The following is a 21,658-nucleotide window of genomic DNA, read 5'->3' on the forward strand; positions in this document are numbered from 1 at the left end:
AGATAAACATGATTTAAAGTGTCACTGATACGCTCATTAACAGCGATCGTGAAAATCCATGGCACAACTCACAAAAGTCACACCAGTAGTCAAATTTGTTGCGATGCAATTTTGGCGGGAAATTTTCCCGCTAAGGTTTCAATGTTGGCTCGTTGCTCCCAAACGAGACGAATTCAACGTTGACGATCTTCTACTTACACTACCATATAACACATTGCACTATTATTATATAATGCGGCTCGACACACCCGCATTTGGAATAACTGTTGCAACGTGTAACGAGTTATTACAAGATGAGGCGAAGTTTATTACGTAATGCGTTCAAGATTTTTATTACAAAACGTGGCATTGTTGCATCGTGAGTCGAACACGTGTTACATTATTATATATTGCAGCGTTGTTACGTAATGCGGCGCTCCAGGCCCCTCGAAGCACGTTGCAATGTGAGTCGCAAACCATGCAAGGTGGGCTCAAGGAGGGAATTGAACCTTCAATCCGCTCTAGCGACTGAGCCGCCACAGCCTGGTATAGGCGGATTTCTTTTTTTTTTTTTAATCCATATGCAATCTTTTTGTTCGTGAGGATCGTCGTTCTCTGTGATTCCTCATCCCCGGGTGGACGAATGTGCATTAAATGACAATCAGGGTTTTTCAATAAACCTCCAGTCTGACAATCGTTAGCTTGACCTCACCGGATCAACGCGATACGACAGCAGCTCCTTCTGTTGCGGCAGCCGGTGAAAAGTTTCGCAAAGTATTGCCGAGTGTCATGAAATGAATTTGTCAGCGAAACGGAAAAGCAGAGGGAAATATAAACATTAATTCTGGACTTTATTCTGAAGCCCAGTTGCTCGTGGCTAAAATTGTTTATCCAATTCCCGCAGAATCACTTAAAACGATGTATTTAGCATGGCCAGGCCACCAGGTGGTGCTGTCGGGTCTTTTATTTTGTAATGAAACCACACGTGCAGCGATCAATTATGCCGAAAACATTAACCACGGCGAGTCCGCAGACATTCGGCAACCAAGTTGGGCTACTGTGACAGGCAACAGGAAAAGATGGACTTTGGGACGCTCTCGTTGTTATTGTCCATCGACTAGCGCAAAAGAGCTAATTACTTAATTTTAGAACGGACCCACCTTGGGAGCTGTTTTCAAAAAGTTTCATATTCAGTCGCCCAGTTTGAGAATGACCAATCTTTTTAAATCTTTTCGTTTTCACCCGGTTTAACGACCCGGTGCTCCATTTCTGTTTCCTGGTTCTACGCGGAGCTAATCAACTTCACAGCAATTTGTGGGATCGGTGGCTCTCGCCACTGAACATTATCTGGTCTCTCGACGGCGTAAAGACATTCTTCATCCCGCTGCCGCCCGTCTAACGCAACTCTGCCGAAGTCGCCGACGAGGAAACGTCTCTTTCCAGGGTCTCTCAATGATCTTTTCATCTAAATCTCAGCAGGAGTTGTTCCCATTATAAAGAAATGTACATTTACTTGGTTCACCATTTGTTTTGTTTTCCCCCTTTTTGCACAAGCCTGAGTTGTCATCCATGTTCAATGTTCCTGTATGCACATTTCTGGAATGAAGATGAGCAATATTTAAAAAAAATGTGCCCTGTTTTCTGGCGCCTGTGTTTTTCACCTTCACCTCACTGAACCCACGAGGTACCTCATGGAGCTTTTGCTCGCTGGTGTTGGGTGGAAGGAAACGATGGGTTCTCCGGGGATTTGATTTCTGGCAGCGGTTCAACGGCTCCCGGCTTTTCTGGAAATCAAGTGGGTGGAAGCGGGAAGAATCCCAGCAGCTTTGGAGTAGATCAAAGGTCGCAGCCGGCATAAAGGCTGTCGGGCTTGATTAATAGCTTTGGTGTTTTCTTGCCCAATTAAAGTCCTCGCTCGCAACGGAACGCTTAATTATCTACTTGGTAAAAGTCGCGTGTGTGATAATTAGAACCAGAGACACTTGAGGGCGGTGAGTCTTTCCACCTGATGTGACGCGAGTACATCCGATCGATTGGAGTCATCATGGGGTCGAGTGGCGGCGCTCAATTCGCTGCCCACGTCTCCAACTGGAGAACTTCAAACACCACGAGGACGGACGGGGAATTCTGCAAACGCCGACGTCGGCTCACCAGCCAAGGCTCACTTTGTTCCACATGACCTGGTTAAGGTCAAAGGAAACTGGTAATTGTCCATGATGATACGATCAAATGTTCCTGGGAGGTTTGCTCTTTGATCTCCACTGCAGGTTAAAGTTTGCTTTTGTTGGGATGTTAAAGGTTAAAGGTTAAGGCGTGTTCACGTTCTCCTCTTTGATCCGGACCAGAGTCTCTTCGGGGGAAAAAATAAAAATCTCTCACGAGGTCTGAACCGGAGCAAACCAGATATCTCTGGTCCCGAATGATCGGAGTGTGCAATGCATTCTGGGTAGTAAACAAACGAAGCTAATCAAGGAGAAGCAGACGCAGAAAGAAAAAGTTGTGAAGTATTGTAGTGAGGAAGACTCTTGTTGATATCTAATCTGAAGACTTTATATCGGCTCTGTTTGTGGCTACCCATTAGCCACGAGCTAACTAGCCTAGCCACCAGAGGCTAAAGGGACGGGACCAATCATTGGTCCGTGTTTCGTCTTCGCGTCCTTTTAAGGCGACAGCGCCCCCAAACCAGCAGCCGGTGGAACTGCGTGACGTTTTCCAGGCGGTTTGATGGAGTTTCTGAAGTTTTGCCAAACCAAATGAAAGGTTAGGTAAAAAAAACAAAAAAAAACAAAGCAAAACAAACAAAACCTGTTGCGGTGATCTGCCTGAGAGTATGAAGCTAAACCGCTGCCTCTCATCTTTGTTTTTTTTTTTAGAACACTTCACAAAGCCAACGCACATTCCTGATTCCTGGAACAAGATTGAGATCCTCAAAAAGGACGATAACTTCAGAACGTGACTTGTAGTTGACTTGGCCTCCGTAAATTAAATCAAGACTCCTTCACATGAACTCTTTCCTCCTGACCCGAGCTCTTTGAGTACGTCAGGGACAAATAAATGCAATTTATTTTCTGTTGTTGCTGAAGAGCTGCTTGCGATGAGGTCAGTGACTCTCATTTCCCGCCACAGCGCACTTGGAAATACATAGTTGTACTTATTTATGGATGTTTATGTTATTTATTTATTTATTTTTAGAATCCTACAGGACCATAATTCAAGTGAAAACGTCAGTTTTACGCAGCAGAAACGCCAAAAACAATGTAGTTGTCGTGTTTGGCCACTAGTGGGTGCCGTTGCTCATTTTGTTAATGAAAACAGAGAACGACACGCTATGAAGATTTACAATGGGAGAACACAAGACTTTCATGTAAGTTGGGAGTGTTTTTTATGGTGACTGCCAAAATAAAAGCACCTAGTCCCAGGAGAATATGGACCGGGAGTCACGACACTGTTGTTCCTGTGCGTCGACTGAGCATGTGCAGAAGAGCGATGTGCTGTTTGGACAGGTCGTCCTGTCTCCACCACCTGACGTCCTCTTCACTCTAAATTTAACCACCAGAGTTAGACGAGGTGTTTTTCGCCTCGACGCTTTGATGTGCAACTTGAAATGTCAAGTTTTTCCTGCACATTTTAAAAACCAGCCACTTTGCATGCGTGTTGAGTTTTTAAGTCCCGTGTCGACGAATGTTTGGTCGTCGAGTCAAACTACGATTGATAAATCTGGAACCTGCTGGACACAAAGTGTTGCTGTTTGAGTCCGTTTAGATCTGGACCAGTGAAGCAACAGCAAAGTGACATTAACAACTAAAACTCCATATTTAAAGTTGTTTTCTTTTTTACCTCGATAAAATATCTACATTGGTGGCCATGGCGCAGTATTTTATGTCCTCAATATTGTTTTTCATGGTCAAAAAAACGAAGTAGGAGGTATAGAAGGTATTTTGTGGCCATTTTATAGTATGTTGGGGCCATATTGTAGTAGTTTGTGGCCATGAAATACCATTTTGTGGCCAAAATTAGAGTGTTTTAGCCACAATATAGTTTTTTGTAGTCAAAAAATTTATTTTGGGGCCATATTGTAGTAGTTTGTTGCCAAGAAATACTATTTTATGGCCAAAAATAGTGTTTTATAGCCCCATTATAGTTTTTTTTAGTCAAAAATTTTATTTTGGGGCCATATTGTAGTAGTTTATGGCCATGAAATACCATTTTATAGCAAAAAAAAGTAGTTTGTGGCCATGAAATACCATTTTATGGCCAAAATTAGAGTGTTATAGCCACAATATAGTTTTTTATAGTCAAAAATAGTATTTTGAGGCCATATTGTAGTAGTTTGTGGCCATGAAATACCATTTTCTGGCCAAAAATAGTGTTTTATAGCCCCAATATAGTTTTTCATAGTCAAAAATAGTATTTTGGGTCCATATTGTAGTAGTTTGTGGCCATGAAATACCATTTTATGGCAGAAAAAAGTAGTTTGTGGTCATGAAATACCATTTTATGGCCAAAAATAGTGTTTTATAGCCACAATATAGTTTTTTTTTAGTCCAAAATAGTATTTTGGGGCCACATTGTAGTAGTTTGTGGCCATGAAATACCATTTTATTGCAAAAAAAAGTAGTTTGTGGCCATGAAATACCCTTTTATGGCCAAAAATAGTGTTTTATAGCCACAATATACTTTTTCATAGTCAAAAATGGTATTTTGTGGCTATAGTGTAGTATTTTGTGGGCACAAAATAGTGTTGCATGGCCATGATATAGTAATAAAATCATATATTTTAGATAAAACAAAAATGTTATTTTGCAGAATTAGTGTTAAACTATAAAAATCGGTGAAATGTGGAGAGTTGCATTCAACGACGGGGCTTCAGAGCAGCGAGCGGCGCAGATGGGCGAGATAATATTGACCCTTCTGGAACAAACGTTGGTGGGATTTGGGATTCGTCCTCGTGGCTCCAGCCCAGGGACGAGAAGTGCAGGATCAAAATGTAAACGTTTTCCGGTTGAGTTCCCGGAGGACGAATCGCACGTTCAGAAAACATGATGTTTTGTATTTTAGGGCCGATTTGCAGCAGATTTCCATTTTTCCCTTTTCAAAAAGATGCATCTCGTCCCTCAGGGCCGACTTGCCTCCGGAAAACCTCCTTTTTCCAACGCAAAGCAGCAGAGGCTTGTAATTTGACACCGGCCTCGACGACGTTTCAAGTCAAAGCGCGCCGTGCAGTAATCATGTTGGGCCACTAGAGGGCGCTGTTGGTTGTTTATTTAATAAAACAACACACAGACAACGATTCGCTATAAACGTCAATAAAGGGAGGCCGCCGTTGTTGTTACGACTCGCGCGTATTGTTAGCCGCCCGCTAGCACACTGCAAACCCCGCCCCCTCCACTCTCAGCCAATCACAGTCCAGCTCCCTCTAGTGGTGCGTTCCAGTAAGACATAAAGAATGGAAACATAACATCGCGACATCGCCCATGAGAAAGCGACACGGTGGATCAAATAACCTTGTGATCCACTGGTTTCCATGGCGACAAATGTGGCATTGGCGAAGGTCTGCGCTCCACAGAGTTCCGTTCCGGTAATAAAAATGTGTTTTTCACCTGTAAAATTGAGATTTTTCTCCGTCATGCTGGACTTAAACGGAACGTGGCGCCGCTTTATGAATTAGTCGTGTTCAAAAATCCAATTCATCCATTTGTTACGGACTCTTGGCGCCGTAAAATAAAAACAACTGTGAACTCTCTGCAAGAAAACACGACTTTCCACTGAAATTACATTGGGGTGGAGCCGCAAAACAGGTTTACCTTTAAAATACGGATGAGCTTTAGTTATTTCATGCATAGTTTTGATATACGGCCAAAATAAATTGCATACATGTCGTTTCAAATTAAAATGGTAAAGATTTCATTATATTTTCAGCCGTTGTAATTTTTTTTTCACAGATTTTACAGGTTTCAGCCTTCTTTTTTCTTTTCTTTTGAACAATTTTGCCTCTTCCTCAGGCATGTCTTCCCTTAATCTCTACGCTTTTTAAAATTCTTTTAGTAATTCTAGTGTACGTGTAGAACACACACTACTCATGATGGAATAACACACTGCAGACTTGCAGTCTCTTGGTATTTCACATTTCAAAGCTGCTCGCGGTTTGTTTTATTTCCTCTGTGAAGCATCCAGTCAATGATAAATCCCGGAGGCAGGTTTACCCTTTAAGTCGTTGATCAATAAAACCTCAACAAGCCGCGGAGGACCGGCCGGTCGTACGTCACGGCGGCAGGTTTCGAATTACCAGCGGGAATAACGAAGTTTACGAACTGAAAATGTGGTTAAAGGAAGTAGGTCAGGCTCTGAAATGCCCCTTTAATAACCCCTAATGGAGGAATGTGTGTTATTTAAAACCGCTGAAACAAACCGGGTCGGACTTGTTGTGACGGAGGGTTTGAAGCTGCGACCTTTTCCTGCTGCGCCCCCTGGTGGACAAATGTGGGGTTTTAATAAACTTGTTGTGGCATAAGAAGACGACACAGAAAAGTTCAGGCCGGTCCAACGCAATTCATTTAATCCAAATTCAAAAAAACGTAAAAATCCTACTTAAAGATTCTGCAGCAGAATTTTATTTTTTTTTAATTCAATTTTATTTTATTTTATTTTATTTTATTTTATTTTATTTTATTTTATTTTATTTTATTTTATTTTATTTTATTTTATTTTTTTACAAATTCTTTTAAAGGCGTCATATTATCCAGCGTTTCAAAACTTTCACCCGGGTCTCATTGGTCCAAAAAAATAGTTTTCTTCAAAGTTTCTTGATTTTCCCTCCATTAGAATATCGGATCCTAGGAGCTGCATTCAGAATCTGCTGTGTCTTGTGTGAGCTGGACTGGCTCCGCCCCCACACACACGCCCATGTACGGGAAGAGAAGGAAGTACTTCCTCTCGTGGCGCCATGTGCCAGAGCAGAGCTGCCTGATTGTGGGAGGAGTCAAAAAGGGGAGGAGTCTACCTTGACTGTGATTGGCTGATCATCTCAGCGTGAGATGTGGCTCGTCGCATCAGAACAACAGATCCGACCAGAGCGCCGACTCGGCGGTTTGATCATCGCAAGCCTGTCGGTCAGAGGAGGAACTTCAACAATGTTCGTCTACAAGTTGGATCAAATGGAGAATACAGACAGGAACCCGAGCGTTTAAAAAAAAAAAAAAGAACAGTGACTTTTCAGTGGCTCCAAAACGCAAGGAAAGTTTTTTTGTTTTTTTTCCTTTCCATTTTCACTCAAAGTCTTGTAAACTGGCTTTGAATAGAAACGTAGAATCAATGTTCTCTTTGCAAACAAACCTGCTTCGTGTTTAAACATGTATTCAGGTTACCTTTCACTGGAACACTCTTTAAAAATACATCAAAGCCGGTTTAGTGCAGCAGAAAGAAAACAGTCCAGTCACACTCTGACTTTGATCATCACACAATTCTGCCTTCATAACTTTCTATCTATTTATTTATTTATTTATTTATGTATTTATTTATTTTAAATGGTATTCTTCTTCTTCTTCTTCTTCTTCTTCTTCTTCTTATAATAATAATAATAATTATTATTATTATTATTGTTATCATCCAAATCACTGTGACTCTGGATGAACGCCAAACATTAGATCGTAAATTTGCTTTAGACTTGATTAAATCTCCTTTTCACTAAAATAACGTTTGACTTTTGTGTTTTATTCCGTGTTCAGGTCAAACTGGGGCTGTTTGCGTTCCGCTGCTGCCCCCAAGTGGCCAAACACGTGAACAACACGAGTTTGTCTCGGTCCCAACAGAAAGTCTTTATTCTTATCATTTGTTTTCTGGAGACACTTAGCAGTGGGTGGAAAAGCCCGTTTGCCTGTAAGAGTTCGGATTATTTTGGGCAAAATGAGACAACAGACATCGTCTGCCTTTGTTTTGTGGAGAAAAACTCATTTCATTGTAAGATTTTCTTCACGTTTCCATATTACGAGCAATATTTCAGTTTATCTGCACAATCTGAATAACAGATTAGAAAACCAGTTCATAGTGTTTTATTTAATCTTGTAACCAGTTATTCAAAAGGCTAAATCAAAGAGCTGCTTTTCCTTTACAACCTGGTCTTTTCAATGTTAAAATCAAATCAAGAAAACTTAAATTATGGTGCTTTTGTCAAATCGAACGTTTTTTAGTCCTGGAGGTTAAAACCTGAAACGAGCCGGGGAGACAGAAGACACACTTTCCTCACTCGTTCCAGGTATGGAGACGATTATTACTGCTGGAAAACCAGAATATATTTTACATAATGTGACTCCTTTGAGTCACAATTAGAAGTCTTTGATCTCACCACTATAGTTCACACCTGTAAGAACGGCTGGCTGAATTCAGAACTACCTTGACAAATGCCTCTATTTATACGAAAATGTTGGATTGGGATGGAATGAAATAAGGTATAATCATGACAATAATCAAATCTGATCACGTCAATGTCAATTAATCTCGTGATTCTGCTCCTCCGTGGACGAGAGTCTCTGCAAATTGTTCAAGATGTTTCAAGATCAAGATGTTCGACTGGAAAAATGCATGTCGACAGATGAATTTCTCTGTTTTCTCGGTTGATCTGCAGTAGAAGATTTGTAATAGGAGCCAATGTGTCACTAAATAATCTCCTGTAACTGTCATACCTCCACCAGGGGGCGCTGACGGCCGACGACTCATGTGGGTCGAGGAGCCCGCTTGACTTTAACAGGAATAATATATATATATTTGTTTTATGCCTGAGGAATAATCACAAAAAATACCGGTTTAGTCTGAGATTGGAAACTTGAACTGTAAATGCATTTCACTCGTTTTCTTGAGTTGATCACATTCACCCTTTCATAATAAAAGACATGGACTTAAAAAATAAAGAAAAGAAAAGAAAAAGACACCAAGAAGGTTACACAGAATAAAACTTCCGACAAGGAATTTTTCGCCTTGGATTGAAATTTAGGTTCCTCAAGAAGATAAAAAAAATAAAAAAGGTTGTGACTGACGGATCAGACGCGGCTGTTTGGTGCAAAGCCTCCACCAGGGGGAGCCCGTGAGCTTTACTGGAAGCTGCTGGAGCCTCCTGGTCGTGACTGATAGAAACAGTGAACAAATAAATCCTCATTTCAGTGAGAGACTTTAGTTTTTCCCTACATATTTGCTCCTTGGAGTGTGTGTGTGTGTGTGTGTGTGTGTGTGTGGGGGGGGGGGTCATTCAGTGGTATCTCCTCACTACACCCCCCCCCCCCCTTCCAATTCCAGTCCTATCTGCAACCAGAAGCAGGCCCCTCGCTTTCTCCCTCGTCCATTTATTCCTGCATTCAGCTCTGTTGCGTGGGTGAGAGGAGAAGCCATTGGGGGGTGTGTGTGGGGTGGGGTGGGGGGGGGGGGGGGGGGGGGGGGGGGGGGGTCGGGGGGGGGGGGGGTATGCTGGTTGCCTCTCTATATATGCAGCAGCCCCTTAAATAAATGATGGGAGCTGGCAGGTGGGGCTTTGGCGAGCAGGTGATGCTCTCTCTCTCCTCGCCGTGGCAGGAGCAGGAGGAGCAGCAGGAGCAGGAGGAGCAGCAGGAGCAGCAGGAGCAGCAGGAGTAGGAGGAGCAGCAGGAGCAGGAGGAGCAGCAGGAGCAGCAGGAGCAGGAGGAGCAGCAGGAGCATTAGGAGCATTAGGAGCAGCAGGAGGAGCAAGTGGGTCAGCAGGATTAGCGGGAGCAGCAAGAGCAGCAGGAGCAAGAGGAGCAGCAGGGGCAGTAGGAGCAGGAGGAGCAGCAGGAGCAGCAGGGGCAGCAGGAGGAGCAGCAGGAGCAAGAGGAGCAGCAGGGGCAGCAGGGGCAGCAGGGGCAGCAGGGGCAGCAGGAGCAGGAGGAGCAGCAGGAGCAAGAGGAGCAGCAGGGGCAGCAGGAGCAGGAGGACCAGCAGGGGCAGCAGGGGCAGCAGGAGCAGGAGGAGCAGCAGGAGCAAGAGGAGCAGCAGGGGCAGTAGGAGCAGGAGGAGCAGCAGGAGCAGCAGGGGCAGCAGGAGCAGGAGGAGCAGCAGGAGCAGCAGGAGCAGGAGGAGCAGGAGGAGCAGCAGGAGCAGGAGGAGCAGCAGGAGCGGCGGCCGGCGAGATGAAGAATCCAGATCTTCCATGAATATTTCATTTCGGTCGAGAGACGCAGGCGGTGGGAGAGAGAGAGAGAGAGAGAGAGAGAGAGAGAGAGAGAGAGAGAGAGAGAGAGAAGGAGTTACTAGAGAAGAAGAAGAAGAAGAAGAAGAAGAAGAAGAAGAAGAAGAAGAAGAAGAAGAAGAAGAAGAAGAAGAAGAAGAAGAAGAAGAAGAAGAAGAAGAAGAAGAAGAAGAAGAAAACCTGCCAGATTGAGAAGATTCAGCAACTCTCGCTCCTTCTCTCTTTTCTCGCTCCTTCTCTCTTTTCTCGCTCCTTCTCTCTTTTCTCGCCTGCTTCTTCTTCTTCTTCTTCTTCTTCTTTTTTTTGCCACCTTCCTCTCGCTCTGCCAGATGGACTGTTCTCATTATCTGCTGAGCTTTTCTCATCTCTTTAAATTAGGACGACACGTCGGGATGCCAACGCGCCACTTCTTCCACAGCAAACTGTCCGTTTCCATGGCAACGGTGCCCGGGGCAACCGGAAACGCAAATGTTTGGGGATGACTGTTTAGTCTTATTCTAGTTAATTGTTGTCTTTTATTTTTGCTATGTGAAGCGTCTCTGCGTGTATTAAAAAAAAAAAAAAAGCATTATATCGTAATTACATTGTTATTACTGTACATGTGCACCAGGGCCGTAGGAAACAGTTCTGCACATGCTCAGTAGAGACAATAACAACAACGTTTGCCTCCAGAGTGACGTGACTCCCATGTTCTCCTGGGACTTGGTACTTTTATTTTGACAGTCAACCGAAATAACAATTCAACTTGCTCGTCGGTCCATGCTAACACGCGTTCTCTCCCATTGTAAATGTTTATGACAGCACCCTCTAGTGGCCCGACATGACAACTACATCGTTTTTCTCCCACTTCCACGTGGCTGGACGTCGTTTCTAGAATATCGCTGCGTAAACATGAAACTTATCTAAAACCACATTCCTCACAATTTCTGGCCAATAAAACAATGACTGATAATCCCGACACACACGACAGAGTCGTTTTTCAGTTATAAAATATGGATTGCGCAAGATTTTTCAAACGTTTGAATGTATACAAACTCACCCTGACAGCGTGGATTTGAAGCTAATGCTAGTTTGAAGCTAATGCGAGTTATTTTTCCTTGAAGTTTCCACGTGATTGAGCTTATTACTTGTGTTGCTACGTGAACTAGCAGGCGAGCTACGAATGTTTTTGGGGATTTTCTAGCCTGGGGTCTTTATGTTTAGCGGCGAGGGAGACCTCTCCAAGATGGCGGCGCTGTGGGTCCCGTCACAGGCAGCGAAGTGAGGCATCTAGTGTTTTATATCTATGGTCACTGATATCTCAGCTCATTGTCTTTTTTTTTGTTTATTTTAATGTTTTCTTGGAAATTCTTGCCATTCTTGTCGTTTGGCAGCAGAGCTGGAGGATCTCGCACCAGTTTTGTGGGACAATACAAAAAAAAAAAAAAAAAAAATCAATTCATCTGGAGTCTCAGCAGCTTGATCCAAATCAAATTCAAACTGATGACAAAAAACCTCCAAAAAAATCTCTGGCTCAAATCTCTGATTTCTGAATTGACAAACTGAGCGTCGTGCAAAAGTGGTTTGTCTTTGAGACGTACGAGCTTTGATCTGTACAAAGTGTCCCGCTGTCCCGCACAAGAGAGACAAAAGTCCACGGTGCAGTCAATCTGCTCGGAGACGCCTTTACGGCCTCAATCTGCTCAAGTGAAGACGTTCTGTCGACGCCGCGCTTCTCTTTAGATGTCAAACTTTATTTTCTCTCCGGTGATTAATTAGTTAATGGATCGGCTGCACTTCCAGACTCCTGTTCAAATAATGGCGATTGCGTCAGCAACTGAAAGCCTCGAGTCGTTCTGCTCCGTCAGGCTCTTCCCGGAGAAAAGATAATTTTTTTTTTTTTTTTAATTCTTTGAGTAGATTAATCATGATTAATCTGAGGGGTCTTTTATTTTAGTGCCAAATTGTTTCGGTAATAAAAGAAAGAAAGTTTGTGATTGAGTCGCCATGTTGGTTTGTCTTTGTCGCTGCAGAAGAAGAAGTAAGAGGAACACATTCATGTGAAAAAAAATGTTTGCGATTGAAATAGATTAAACATGAAGACTATTTAACTGTGATTAATCGAAATTAATCCACAGCAATCTGTGATTAATCTGGTTTAAAAAATGAAAGTGGCTTGGCAGCAGTAATTATACACAAACTAAAGACATAATGATGCTAATTGAACTATTTCCATGGAGCACATGGACACGTCGCAGCGTTTCTGCCATTTCCGGAGGCGGAGTTTTCGAAAAGTGATGTTTTCAATGGAAAACGTTGTGTAAACGGGTTTGAAGGCTCTAACAGAACTCGGAATGTTACAGAACTTGTTCGAGGATATTTTTGAATAAAATTTGTTTAAATTAAATCTTTTGGTGACTTAAAGGGTCATAATATGCAAAATTCACTTTCTCATGATTTTCCAAAATTAATACAGTAAAACTGGAACGAGACGACCCAGAAGTGAAGAAAGTGTGTCCTCTCTCTCTCTCTCTTTTGAAATCAAACCCTATATGATGTCATCGGGGGGGTTTAGCCAATCACAATCAAGGTAGGCTCCTCCCCCTTTTGACACCTCCCACAATCTCCACCCACAATGGCACATGGCGCCACGAGAGGAAGCACTTCCTCCTCTTCCCCATAGATGGGCGTGTGTGGGGGCGGAGCCAGTCCAGCTCACACAGACACAGCAGATTCTGAATGCAGCTCCTAGGACTAATATTCTATTGGAGTGAAAATCAATTAAAAGCAATAAACTTTGAATACGAGGTTTTTGGACCAACGAGACCACGTGAAAGTGTTGAAAATCTTTATAATATGACTCTTTTAAATCAATGGGTCTGCATCATGAAAACAACAACAACAACAACAACAACAACAATGAAAGACAGTAGCCATCTTTTCTTGTTCGTTTCATAGACAAAAGCTCTTTAATGAAAATCTTCATCTTTTTTTTTTTCGCTCAGGTAGAAAAAAATTGATCATATGCATACTATTTATAGCTTCGACATAGCAGGCAGTAGAAAAAGGAGTTTACATGTAAAATACTTCGGAGCATTCAAAAGCATACGTCGTCTGACAAACTGAAAGGGCGACGCTCCCGCGGCATCGCCGTCTCGCCGCCGGTCTGACCGCTGGGCCATCACTGCGGGGGGGAAAAAAAAAAAAAAAAAAAAAAAAGCTTGGAAAACAAAATAAACAAAAAACCAAAAAGAAATCCCAGGTGATTTCAGCCTGACTAAAAAAAAAAAAAAGTTTTCAAGAGGTTTTCTCTGCTGATATAAGTTTGCATGTATGGAAGACTATGTGTTCGTTAGCTGCTTGTTGGGAAGGTTTGTGGTATTTTACATGACATCCGAGAGAAAAGTTGAACTCACATGTACTTGAAAAAGGAGAAAAATACACACGACCATTAAATACTTGACTCGTCACCCAATGAGGAGTATTAATTTGTATAAATTCTACCAGAGGGTCAGTCCAAACCGTGTAGATGTTCGTCATGCTTCTTCATCTAAATTTGTAGGCTCAAGCTGGAATGAAGTAGGATTTACAGTGGCGTTTGACTCCTCCTCTCTATACAACAACCCCCCCCCCCACGCTTCGGGCTAATTGTTTCGACAATCTACTCATTTGCATTATTTCACACGTGGTAAAAAAGTTTCTCGTTATCAGTCCACTACCCAGGTGACCAAAGACAAACATTATCTTTACAAACGTGTCACAGGAAAATACGTCTCCGTCGGCGCCATTAAGGTTCGTGCACCAAAAAAATACATGCCGTATTTTCCCGGACGATAAGCCGCGACGACTTTTTTTCCCTCAATGCTTTGAACGCGGCTAATTTATGGATTTTTACGGGTTAACGGGCTTCATGCCGCCAGATTCTACTTCCACATGCTGTTTTTAGCCTCTGCTGGCCTCAAAAGTGACATTTGTGGTTTTGGTGAGCTCGTCTTGTCTGGACTGCCGTCAACGATGCATTCAGGTGCATCACGTAACCTAGACTACTGGACTCCGTGGCTGAGGAATCTTCCTTCTCAGTCACAATCGGCAAAAAAACCTGATAAAATACTTTATCAACAGAGATAAAATGCTTGGTGGTTATGTATCTGTCTGTCTGTCTGTCTGTGGCTTTGCAGCAGGAGCACTAGGCACAACACAGCGCCGGGTGCAGGAATTTCCAGCACTACGAAAGAAAGATCTGCGACAATTGATGAAAATATGATCAATCCCCGTGTCACAGGAAAACACGTCTCCACCGGCGCCATTAAGGTTCGTGCACCAAAAAATACATGCCGCATTTTCCCGGATGATAAGCCGCGACTATTTTTTCCTCAACGGTTTGAACCCTGTTTGTGACACGACGCGGCTAATTTATGGATTTTTACGGGTTAACGGGCTTCATGCCGCCAGATTCTACTTCCACATGCTGTTTTTATAGCCTCTGCTTCTCCAGGACTGGCCTGAAAAGTGACATTTGTGGTTTTGGTGAGCTCGTCTCGTCTGGACCGCCGTCAACGATGCGTTCAGGTGCATCACGTAAACTAGAGCGCTGGACTGAGGAATCTTCCTTCTCAGAGTCACAATCGGCAAAAAAACCCGATAAAATACTTTATCAACAGAGAAAAAACGCGTGGGGGTTGTGAATCTGTCTCTCTGCGGCTTCGCAGCAGGAGCACTAGGCACAACACAGCGCCGTGTGCAGGAATTTCCAGCACTACGAAAGAAAGATCTGCGACAATTGATGAAAATATGATCAATCCCCGTGTCACAGGAAAACACGTCTCCACCGGCGCCATTAAGGTTCGTGCACCAAAAAAATACATGCCGTATTTTTCCGGACGATAAGCCGCGACTTTTTTTTCCTCAACACTTTGAACCCTGTTTGTGACGCGACGCGGCTAATTTATGGATTTTTACGGGTTAACGGGCTTCATGCCGCCAGATTCTACTTCCACATGCTGTTTTTAGCCTCCGCTTCTCCAGGACTGGCCTCAAAAGTGACATTTGTGGTTTTGGTGAGCTCGTCTCGTCTGGACTGCCGTCAACGATGCGTTCAGGTGCATCACGTAAACTAGAGTGCTGGACTGAGGAATCTTCCTTCTCAGAGTCACAATCGGCAAAAAAACCACGATAAAATACTTTATCAACAGAGATAAAACGGTTGGTGGTTATGTCTCTGTCTGTCTGTGGCTTCGCAGCAGGAGCACTAGGCACAACACAGCGCCGGGTGCAGGAATGTCCAGCACCACGAAAGAAAGATCTGCGACAATCGATGAAACTATGATCAATCCCCGTGTTCCCGCGGGGAAAATTCTTGCCCCACCACAACGTGGACGCCTGCGGCTCATCGTCAAGTGCGGACAAAGATGAGACAATATGGAAATCTGTCCCGCTGTACCTTTAAGACTCGCGGGGAGACAAAGAGGCAAAGTCGTTATCACAGCAACCGTCGGTGAGGAATTCCACCCACTGCAGCGCGTTGAGAAAGAACAGAAATGTTAATAACGTGGAGAGAGAAGACTCCCGATATAGAATTACATTGGTTTGTATATCTGAGTGAATAAATTCTCGAAGTGATTGGTGATATAGAAAGGGTAAATATATATATATATATATATATAAAGGGTTGTTGAAGGAAGGAGGCGAGGAGGAGAGAGCGGGGAAAGTGTAAAAAGAAGGTGAGAAAGAGAGGAGGAGGGGTGGGGGGGTGGTGTAAGGAGGTGACGGAGAAGAGGAGGAGGGGGAGGTATGAGGAATCCGACGAGGAATCACGACAGGATTAGGAAAAGGTGGGAGCCAAAAATATCCCCGGCCGATGAAGCTTGGCACGAAAAAAAAAAAAACCGAGGCAACAGACAAGAGCTGGCAGGAGAGACTCAGGAAGCAGGAGGCCTGGAGGAGGGAAGTTCCGGCGTGGAGGCCGGCGGCGTTCGAGGAAAAGACAAAAACAAAACCTTTCCATCGCAAGGAAATACTCGAAAAAATACTCTTTTTTTAATCCGACAACAATAAAAACTCCACTTTGTGTTCCGTGACCTTTAAAAGGTTTTTTTTGTTTACAGCCTCGACTTGGACGTCGCCTCGGGGCAGTTTGGTTTGTAGCGGCCTTCTTCTTCTTCTTCTTCTGTATTTTAACGGCGGTGGGCAACCAGTAAATGGAGCATTACCGCCCCCTATTGATCGGGAGTGGGACCAGAGCGTAATGACACAGGAGGAACGACACTATTCATCAAATCAATTAAACTCCTTCTTTTCTCAACTCAGCTTCCAGAACTGCCTTTTCTTCCCCAATAGAATTCTGTTACCGACTGCTTGCTACTTCTTTGCCTTGCTCAAGGGCACAACGGTGTGTTCAGGGGTGGGAACCGTGGCGACTTCTGCTTTTACAGTCACCTCTTCTCTTTTTCCTATGACGATGTTTACCGATGGATCAAGTATCGGAATTTGGTTCCACCGAATCCTGACGTGGGAACTTTTTTTTTTAATTAAAAAAAGATGTCGTTAGCATGCGAGGCCGACACCGCTGGTTGCTTTTGCACACGTCAGTGGCGAGCACACCAAGACGACGGCGTTGGAATGCTAATGCTAGTGCGTCAAATATGAAACCGCCAGGCGTCGGACAAGAAAGATCTTCAAGAAGAATTTGGCGAATGAGGCGCGGCTAACCACAGATATTAACACGGCCTATTAGCGCCCGTTGACGCGACGTGCCCACACCGCCGCCATCTTGGAGAGGTCCCCCACTCATGCTAAACGTACAGATCCCAGGCTAGAAAATCCACAAAAATAAATTTGTAGCTCGCTTGCTAGCCCACGTAGCATTTAAATGGCTACATAAGTAGTTTTTGTTTTTTTTCCTTTCAGTTTTACAACGTCTCATGTCAGTCCAGGTTGCCTCCATGTATAATAAATATATATAATATACGCTGTCGTTCATACGGCTCAAGGTCAAACCGATGCGCCAACGAGCGAAGCTTCGTTTCCATGACAACTACAGCTGCTATTCCTCTGCGTACTTTCCGCTGCTCCAATCCATGACGAAGCGAAATGCATCGGGAAAGTTTTGCGTGGAAAGCGCCACTTTTGAAAATAACCTACGTTTACAATGGAACGGCAGTCAAGTGCTGAAAACTATGTAATTGCCATGCCGGGGCCACTAGAGGGTGCCGTTTGTTTGTTTTTTTTAATTCAAACTGCACATACATGCGTACAGACAACAATACGCTATAAACACTAACAATGGGAGTACATGGACGTTCACATGGACACACGACCAAGTTGGATTGTTTTTACGGCGACTTTCAAAATAAAAGAATACGGACCGGGAGTCATATTCTCCCCTTGACTCATCGGCCCGAAGGCTTATTTGTAGTCTACGTATGTACGAAAAATACATTCGGTAAGTTTAAACAATACGGAGTCAAGAGCGTTTTCAAAATGTTGTGTTTTTCAGTGGCGGCAGCGTCGCCGTGGAAACAGACACCCGAAACACAACATGAGTTTGGCGTTTTCACTCGAGAATGGGTAAACTGGGCCTCGGTGTCCGCAGCTCCACGACTCGTACTCCCAGAACGCAAATGACCAAAAGGGGGCGGGGCTTAGCCAAAAGGTCAATTGGGTCAAATGTGTAAAAGGGCCCTTTAATGTCGCCAAAAACACTATTAAAAAAAACACCACAAAACCATGAAACGTAAACGATCGTCGAGTCCTTTCAGTCACTGTCCACAAGATTAAATCGCCGCAGGAATATAATCACGTCGTTTTCAGTTCATGCGTTTGGTTTTTTTTGTTCTTCAATTGTACAAAGCCAATCGTGTGATTCCGTTATTTAAACCTTATTGCCACTGAAGTCTACGACTCAGTATTTCTTGACTTTTTGAGCCAAACACTACATCGTTGAGTGTTTTTCTTTACAAATAAATAAAAAATAGAGCCGAGCCATTGGTAGGACCTTTGCATGTTGAATTTGTCATAATTCCTCCAGCTGTGATTTTTACTTTGACCATTTAGGATTTAAAAAAAAAAAAAAAAAGGTAAACAAACGGACGATGAAAAGTGTTTCAGGATACAGAAGTAGCAGCAAATCGCAGGCTAATATTTGGCTACGAGTTTCTTGGAGCCAAAATACTGATATCTTTGTGCTAAGCTTGAGCTGCCATACAAGTGCATCACCACATTATTCCGTCTAAATCGCTAACCTACGTTTTTTGTTTTAGTATTTATTTATTTTTTTTAAATAACAGTTTATAGTGATTATTACAAAGTCTGACAAACTGTTACAACGGTTATGAAAGGGCTGTTGAGTAATTCTAAATGTGAGCAGTGCAGACAGACCAATGGTTAAATGTGGTTAAAATGCTTATTTGAAAAAAAAAAAAAAAAAAAAAATTGGAATCGTGAACAAATATGGACACTGCAGTGTGCAAGGATTTTTAGTATACTGATAACATTCCACTGTTTATTACTGGCCTACTGTGTTCAACTTTTTACCCCCTCCGTCGTTTTCGTTCTTTTTCTTATGAAAATTCTGTCGTTAAAAATCTTTCTTATACGTTTTCTTAGAAAATATATAGAAAAAGAGTAATTTACAGGGCTATTTTTTTTAATATATATATACACAAGGAATATTCTCTGGCTTTTTGTTTTGAAAACAGATATGACTCGGTTGATTCTTTTGCAGCGTGTGGTGTTAGAGGGTATGTACCGAAACAAGAAACTTAAGTCTTCTACACAGCGCAGCCAAAAATAATCGCGGTAAATCTGAAAGTAAATCAAAATAAATGAAGAAATATAGACTTCATACGGGGAACTGAAATACATGCATACATACAAGACAGTGCCATGCAAACGTAGTCCATCTTCGGGGAGGTAAATTGCATTTCTTTCTCGTTTTGCACACATTTTTCATGCCTTCTTGTTTCACGTGAGATTTTTTTCATGGCTTGTAACACAAAGTGCCGCCCGACCGCAGGGATTCCTCACGTCTGAGTCGGGCGACGTCACTTCGGCACGGTTACGTCCACAAACTCCCCTGAATCATTGTTGAGGGTTGAAAAAAAACATGAGTTAAAAAAAACAAAAACAAAACAAAAAAAAGAGTTTTCTACCTTTAGCTTGAGTTTGTTTTCCTGTAAACGAGGTTTAACAGTGTCGAGCATATAGAGAGTTTCTCATGGACGCACCCACCCGCCAGTCAAACCGTTTCCATGGTGACGTTTGGTCCAACATGAACGTTCTTGACATGAATGAGGTCTGGGTTCTTGGGAAAACACAACCCCTCCCCCCACCCCGAGCGTACACGCCGCCGCCGCCGCCCTGCCTGCCAGAGGTCGGCGGGAGATGGGTATCTGTCGTCAGGCCCGCCCGGCCTTGAGTGTTCTTCGTTTTGAGATTCCTATCACGACCCCCCCCCCCGGCAGATGAGGATAATGCGCCCTTGCCCTCAGTAAAGATGGCCGCCGCCAGGCAGAATACTGAACGGTGCGTTCTTGTCAATGAGATGTCGTTTGACGTGTCGGCTTGAAGTGATCCGTGAAGAGATCAAAGTGGCTTTCTCCCTCGCCAGAGTGCAACGGGAATGACGTGATTCTATGGGTTGAAAACGTCGCGACAATTAACGGAATTTGCATCACGTTTAAAAAAAAATTAAAAATCCCTCATACGACTTGCATATTTTTTTTCACGAGATTATCAACCCAACGAGACACACAGATTTATTTTTATTAAAATCTAAATAAAGTTGCCGAATACGACTGCTGTGTCCAAAATATGATATTGATATTAGTGTCTATGCTGATGACTATGAGGTTTATATAAAAGGGAGTTAGGTTTAGGCTTTGCAGGGATATTGCTTTGTGAGAAAATGGTGGCGGCGTGACGTCTTCTTATTTGGGTGCAGTAATTAGCGAGGGCAGATGATAATACGTTCATGGGAATCGATGGCTGAGGTCACATGGCGTAATGAAGTCCAGCCAGTTCGTCAACATTGGAGAAGTTACCGTAACATCCGGACTATAAGCCGCTACTTTTTTACCACACGCTTTGAACCCTGCGGCTTAAACGACGACTCGGCTAACTCATGGATTTTTATGTAGGTTGACGAGTTTCATGCCTGATAGGTGGGCGATGCGTTCAGGCGCATCACGTAACTCCGGGTGCTGCAGTCGTAATAGGAAATTACGGTAGCTAAATGCATTCATGCTATTTGCCTACGTTTTTGTCACGCTATTTGTCAACTGCTGCTCTGTGCCAAAACCACCAACGGTAGTTTGACGTTTCTACCCCCCCCCCACACCCCCGAAACGACGTAATCGCTAACCGATTTGTCTTCTATCTCATTCCTGTGGCACTCTAGAGGGAACGGATGTATCGACGCTATAGCTCGCGGAGCCGTGGATTCCACTGGATAATAATTCTTGTTTGTTTGGAACAGAACGAGGAAGGACTGTTACTTTAACTCACTTTTACACTCGGATCAGTGCATTTAACTCGTGAAACCCCGGTTGATTTATACGACTCCTCAAGCTTAATGAGACTTTTTTTTAAAAATGTTTTCTTGTCACGGAAATCTTTCTAACTAGTCTCTGTACACTTATTTGGCTCCACTGCTTGTATTGAATCACAATCAGAACCTCCGATGTCGTCGACTGTTTCGCCATTGAAAGCCGAACACAGATTTCCTGGACGGGCTCTGAGACTTTCCGGGGAAAAAGTTCCAAGCATTTCACGCCTTCAGATCGGCTCCTCACTTTTGGTTTTACTGCTCTGGTGCAGTCAGACTCTGAGAATGTGGCTCACCGCTGCCGCTTATCGCTTCTCTTTCAGGTCTTCCTGACATTACGGACGACCTCCGGCAACTTTTGCAAACCAAACCCCCCCTCCCCCCCCCAAAAAAGTGGCTGAGCTAACGCTTCCTAATGGACACAGTGTATTCCATCTGCCCAGTTCAGCTGTCCCTTGTAATGTTAAGAGAAACGCATGCGCTTTTTGCTTTCGGCCCACTCGTTCTCTACTTTACGCACAATTTTGACTCGTTCTGTTGTATCACCGTCTGAGGACGAACGCCGCGGCCACAGTTTGAATCGGCGTGGCGCTGGACGGACTGCTGGCGCTGCTCGCCTCGTCTGATGGACGCGGGTTTGCTCGTGTTTAAGATGGTCTGACGTACCGCGTGTTTAGGATTCACGTTTAGCAAGCGCACGTTCTAGTGACTAACAGGTTGGTTTTTTTCTTTACATCATTTTTTATTTCTTTTATTTGATGCCGAATAGACGGGAACAAGCTTTACCACCATGAGCATGTTGCGGTTTGTGCCAGTGCGACGCACTGTCCAGGTTGGAGGACCAAATGACCGACCGGCGGGGGCCGCGCTCGACTCTGGCCGGCCCTGCTGCTATTGGCTGGGTGCGACGGGCACCCGTGTCTCAAGGGACGCCTCGGAACTCCGCCCCCGCACCTCCAGAAGCGCCG

The 21,658-nt window shown here is 43.7% G+C and overlaps 1 protein-coding gene across 1 annotated transcript in view; it reads left to right on the forward strand.

Moving 5' to 3' along the window:
• The window catches only part of opn5 (opsin 5), a gene marked incomplete at its 3' end in the record, with an annotated part of 61,310 nt that extends 53,552 nt beyond the window's left edge, over positions 1–7,758 (forward strand). The window contains exon 9 of the mRNA XM_080513973.1: positions 7,704–7,758. Within this exon, the coding sequence (XP_080370099.1) occupies positions 7,704–7,758 (55 nt within the window). The remainder of the gene's footprint in view (positions 1–7,703) is intronic.
• Between the last annotated feature and the right edge of the window lie 13,900 nt (positions 7,759–21,658).

The sequence above is a fragment of the Blennius ocellaris genome (assembly GCF_963422515.1).
Source record: "Blennius ocellaris genome assembly, chromosome: 18".
Lineage (NCBI taxonomy): Eukaryota > Metazoa > Chordata > Actinopteri > Blenniiformes > Blenniidae > Blennius > Blennius ocellaris.